This window comes from Teleopsis dalmanni, chromosome 2 (genome assembly GCF_002237135.1).
Source record: "Teleopsis dalmanni isolate 2A chromosome 2, ASM223713v2, whole genome shotgun sequence".
Lineage (NCBI taxonomy): Eukaryota > Metazoa > Arthropoda > Insecta > Diptera > Diopsidae > Teleopsis > Teleopsis dalmanni.
In genome coordinates this window covers 171306680-171313010 of record NC_051847.1, presented here as the reverse complement: position 1 = coordinate 171313010, position 6331 = coordinate 171306680, and the positions used below count along the sequence as shown (strand labels likewise).

Sequence of the window (6331 nt, the reverse complement as noted above, 5' to 3'; positions counted from 1 at the left end):
CAAATATAATCCGTGAATATGAGTGTTAACAGTGGCAATGTACATTTAATTTTTATTTATTATGGGACTTAAAATTTTTAATTAGAAACTATTTTATTATAATATTTTTTCGTTATTTTTTTTTTTCATAATATTTTTTTATTTTTATTATTATTATTTTTTATTAAAAATAGAATTTAAAACATTTTTATATATGAATATTTACTTACAAATATATAAAATAATAAGAGTTTGCTCCCAATTTAGACAGTATTGATCTTTAATTTAAAATTTTAATTTTGGTGACATTCATTATAAGTCATCGTTCTATTATATACATAAACTCATGGCAAAGGACCTAGTAGTCCAGTTATTTATTTTTAGTTAACTTTAAAATTAATTTTAATGTTAACTTCAAATTTATTTATTTGAATAAATAAATAAATATTATACGCATAAATGAAATTACTGTATGTCAACTTCTTCATATCAAGACCTTCTGAGCGCTTAATAATTATATATAGTATATACTTCAATGGATATTATTAATTTCTGAAGTGTTAACGTTAGTTCAAGTTTTTAATTAATTAATTTATATAATGTAAGTTAATTTCCTCATATTTATTATGTACGAATGCATTGGAAATGCATTACACATTAAGTGACTTAGACGGGACGGTAGTTTCTCTTATAAAATAGTTTTAGTTATCGATTTGGTATAATGCATGCCACTATAATTTTATTAAATAACAAAATTTTTATTAACATTTGATATTAAAATTATTAAACAATTGTGTTAACATTTATTTACATATGACTATAAAAATGCCGGGAAGAAATTTTACGGAGTTTTTGTCAAATAAATTTTTGATAATTATTTACTATATCGCGTATTTTTTCGGCGTAGTGTCATTTCGGATTCAAAGAAAACATGATCAATGGATTGCGGTGGAATGTAAATTCTATAAAACATTCTGCATAATATTTCGCATATCAATAACTTTTACATTGCTTTTCATATATTTAAGTAGATTGAAGATAGATGAGTTCGTAGGTTTTGCAGCACAAATCGGTGGTTCTGTTGGAATTATAATACTGCAATTGTTTTATGATAATACGTTGATTTCAGTACTAAATAAGTACTTTGACTTACGGAACAAAGTGTCGGAACTATATAAGAAATCTACATATTTACAAAATTCTCATGTGGAAGGAACGTTCCATTTAGTTATATTAACTTGTAAACTAATTCTGATTGTCTCTGAAATATCTTTATATATTCAAGCGGCAATATTTGAAGAGCCTGAGATTCTGGCATCAATTATGTTCTTGTATGAAGCCTATATCAATATTAGTATTTTAGGTTTCATTCATATAAGCTTTTTGGCTAACCTTTATGCTGGTGGATATTTTGCAGCAGTCACTAAATATTTAGTAGATGATTTTTCCATAAGACTGCAAAAGTTAAATATTGAGATCAAGCGTTTCCAAGATATTAATACTTCGACGAATTATTTCAATAAGTGTTTGGATATGTTTTCAGCAGAATTGAGTTATTATACTAAATTATATAAAGATATTTACAGTACATGTCAACGTTTGCATCATTTGCTCAATTTTCTAATTTTCTACACTACAATTTTCGGTTTCATAGAGATCGCATTAACTTTGTATGTAGTATTTTCGATATTTCGCCTTACCGGGAGTTTTGGATGGATGTTTCCAGTTTCTTCGTTTATTATTTTTGGCAATATTATGCTGATGACAATTACCGCTCATTATGCCATAAAAAATGCTGAAAGGGTTAAGAGAATTGATCTTAATAATTATTTGATCGTTACAAACTATAGTTGGAACTCAAGTGTAAGTGAAGAATTTTTTTATAATAAATAATAAATGCATTTTTTTTACTTTCTAATTAAAAAGATGGAATTATTTTACACACGCGCTACACTTTACGAATTAAAGTTCAGTTTACTTGGAATGATCGATGTCTCAAATGAAATGAATTTAATATTTCTTTATTGGATAATAACACTCCTTACATATGAAATTCAATTATCAATGGTTTAGTAAATAATTAATATCATATTGCTGCATAAATAAAAAAATGTTATATGTTTAGAAATATATAATTAAAACTAACTTTTTTTTAAATTTTTTCTATTTAATTAAATTTTATACCAATTAAGTAAGTAATTTGATTTGTAATCTACTATGTTAAGGTTTTTTAAAAAGTGCATAAAATCCATACATGTTTTTTTATATGGTATATCGGACGCAAGATTATTCAATGGTTGATTTAATCTAATATAATAATTTCATTTTAAGAGCATTTTAAAAAAGTTTATTACACATTAACAATAATATTTTTGTTATAATATTACAATAGTCATCATTATTTTAAGCTATAACTTGGGATGTGTTTTGGCTTCTCAAATCTTTATACACACAGTTTGGGATTTATGAGGTTAATGACTGGTTGGATAGTTGGTTTATGTGGTAACTCCAACCATGAGTTTAATTAGTAGTTTCATATAACATTTAGTTGCCACATCTTCACTACCAACTGTTCTTTTGCATAGACAAGCGGTAAAGGAACCTCTGAAGCGTTGGCATGGTCAGAATTGTGACAAGTGGAGTACATACTAGGAATATTTTTTTTGACTGAAGTGTACTATACGTAGAGTTTGGATATTGATATTGTAAAGGTTCTATTCTTACAAGGTGTGTTATTCACAGATTTCTTTCTATATTATGGTTTGTATTAATTTCAACAAAATAGTAAATAAATGCGAACATTAGTTTGTATTAATATCAATAGTAAAATTTAATACGTAATTTTTTTTGTATTCAATCATCTACTACAACTATTGCCCACTTCCCCCAGTCGGGTATAGGGTCTTAACATTTCTTGGATTCTATTTGGTGTTTCTCTATAGATGTCGTTCCATGTATATCGTGCTTAAGATAGCTTACTTTCGACCATTATTCTCCGCATTATTCTCTGGCGCACCAGGTCTTCTGCTACTAAGTCATGGCTTGTTTCGCTGTGTAATCTCTTAGTTGTCTTATAGAACATTTTTTGATATTGAATTACTATGTGCTGCCAGATAAAGTAATGTCTTAAAAAATTAATATTTTATTCAATATTTAAAAATATTTCCAATGAACGCTTGACTTAATACTCGAACAACTGATTGCGTGTGTAATTATATTTTAGGAAATTGAAATTGACTGAGAAATTATTAATGCCTAAAGAGCAATGTATTGCTTGGGATAGAAATTTATAAATTTTATTATTACTTAGTTATTTTTATGAATTTCTTATAACCTCAAATTTGTTGATATAGTTTCTGTAATGCAAATATTATACTATGTCATATATTTATACCCATGCACTTAACACTAATTATTAATATTTCCATCTATATATAACAATCTTTATACTCGTATAATAGGTCAGTATAAATAGATATGTAAAACTGTTTCTAGTAAAATGAGAAGCGTGCTACCGTGTGTCTGTCGCTTTGAAAATGCTTACGTCATAAAACAATTAGCTTAAAGCGATTGCCATTTGTCAAAATAATATTTACTTTATCAGTGAATTTTAATCGGTTGCTGTCAAGCTGAGGGTGTCTACACGTTCGAGTTCCTATTTACTTAAACAGCGATTATGTTTTCATTATTAGCATTTGAAAAGCACTGATTAGTGCGAAACTAATTTAGTGTTAATAGGTTTTTCAAAGGGAATTGAAATGACCGCGAAGATAGTTAAGTTCCTTTCCAATCGAATTTATTTTTTTCTATTTTTGTATGCACGAATTTTTGGCATAATACCATTTAACGTGAGATACCAAAATAACCGGATCCGTGTAACTCATAGCTACTGGTATACATGGTGGTGTATCATTTTTCGAACTGTGTGCATGACTATGTTCTTCTGTTGGTCTATATTTTTATGGAAGACTACCGATGATTTCTTCGATGCCTTGAACTTGTTACACAATTGTTCTGTAACAATTTGTTCCATTGGGATTATAGTGATACAGCTTCTATTCATCAAACATTTTATAAACGAGGTTAATACGTTCCTCCAACTCATAAATACAGTGCAAAAAATATCACCTATGAGTAAATTTTACACTGCATATCATTTTGTGCTATTGATGACTAAACTCGTCAGTGTTTTACATGAATTCTCTTGCGAATTACCTTCATTACTGAGCTCGTTTAATTTTATTGAATTTGTGATGTTAATTATAAGAACATATCTCATGAATGGTTCCATAATGATATTACATATCTGTTTTTTGGGTTATATTTGCATTGGTTCACTCTATAGTAACATGAACAATTTTATGCGAAATGATTTCTGCTGCAGACTGGAACAGTTGGATAATGATATGAAGAGGTGCACATCGAGTCACACGAAATATTATAAAAAACGTTTAAGAGATATATCTAAGGAATTAAGTGATTGTAGCATGATTTTTGAAAGAATTTATAAAGCTTGTCAGAATTTTCATCGATTGATAGAGTTACCCGTTTGCTATACTTTTTTGTTCAGTTTCGCAACAAGTGCTACTTCATTATTTTTCACATTTTGGCAGTATCGCCTTACGAATGTATTTCTATGGGGATGTCCTGTGAGTTGCCTTAAGGTATGCACCGATATACTACTGATGACTTTAGCTGCTTATAGTGCTGTAAACAATGGTGAAATGATAAAAAATGTCAACCTTTATACTGTCAACATCAGCGATCGTTATGTTAAATGGCATCACAATGTAAGTTAAAGAAAATATCTAGTATATGTATATACAAGTAGGTTTATGCAATTAAAAATATATTTTTTTTCTTAGTATTAGAAATATAGAATTTATAAATGGTGAAATATAACTTACTTCCTAGAACAGTAAATATAAATATAATTACTTTTCGAGTTATATAAACAATAAAATACAAACAGTAAAACTTGAACATATGAATACCAAAGGAGTTATTTATAAACCCATGAGTATCGCAATTTATCGCAATCTGATTGAAAGAGCATTCAATCTCTTTCAAGAAATTTCAAAGAAAAGAAAATCTCATTTCTTTCTCTTGAATAATGGCAGTTATTGAGGAAAATTTTGCTGTGAAACCAAATAAGAACTTGGTATAATTAGTTAGGTACTTTGTCTAGTGCTCCAGTGATCTGGTTCATGCCATTTAGAAGGCTCTGAAATCTATCTGAACGTAAATGTTACTTGCTGTGTTTGTTTCAATTTAATTTGTGAACAAGCATCTTAAAATAAGTGATCTTTATTCCGGCAGTAATCGAAAAGTACAAAAGATATTGTGGACTTTATATAGCAGTAAAATTTTATTTGTTCAGTTAGGAACTTGGTTCAAGTATAAAAACTTGTTCAGTTATTATCCATAGGGGGGCTAATGTATTTAAGTTTCTGTATCATGTGCAATTGTAGCATTTTAATATTACCATATAAATGAAAAAATTATTTATTTTAACAGTTTTTCTATATTTTGAATTTATTTATAAGAACATGAACATGTCATTCAATTTGTTTCCTGTACTTCATAGGATCATTTTAGTAGATTACTGACAATCAAGTTGCCTTGAAATTATAAATACATGCAACATGTTGACATATGGGAACTATGTGATATAGCAATATAATAGATTATATTAAACTTCAGTGGAGACGTTAAAGCAGTTTACATATTAGTTATATTTATACTTTATATATTTAACTATTTATAGCATAGAAGCATTTAAAATGCATTAAAATGCATGTGTAATGATTAAAAGTGCTGGCCTATATAATATTTTTAGTGAATCTTCAACGTCTAACATTTAATATAAATTTCATTATTATATAGGATATTTTCCCAAATTAGTTTGTTTTTAAAATTTATGCTACAAAAAGTGAGAAGAGTCTTTCATTTACTCTGGGATATGGATATTCTGGAAATTATCAACATTTCTGATCAGCATGGGAAGACGAATTCACTTAGTGAAGTCTATCTGTATATCGTATGTCTTTTATTTATTGAGATGTTTTGCACCCAAAAGCCAAGTTCGTATCAGACTTTACCACGCTGATATTGTCTCCGTTCTGGCGGTGGTACCGCTTTTCTGGCGGTGAGTTGATTTAATGAAAATTTGTGTAGTGCATTCTGATGAATCTAGTCAGATTAAGTTGGCTAACGGTTAAAACTTTTTAACTATATCATATAGAGCCCCTATAAGATAATTGACACAAAAAAGTTTAAATTAAAATATGTGTATGTGAATTCAAGTTATTTCGAAACACAAATTTAAATATACATTATTTCTAATTTTTTT

General features: G+C 28.0%; 1 protein-coding gene across 1 annotated transcript; it reads left to right on the top strand.

The window, feature by feature from the left end:
- The first annotated feature begins 4256 nt into the window (after positions 1-4256).
- Positions 4257-4778, top strand: LOC119676153 (putative gustatory receptor 93c). The gene has a single exon (XM_038087386.1). The coding sequence runs from the start codon at positions 4257-4259 to the stop codon at positions 4776-4778; it is 522 nt and encodes a 173-aa protein (XP_037943314.1).
- The last annotated feature ends 1553 nt before the right edge of the window (positions 4779-6331 follow it).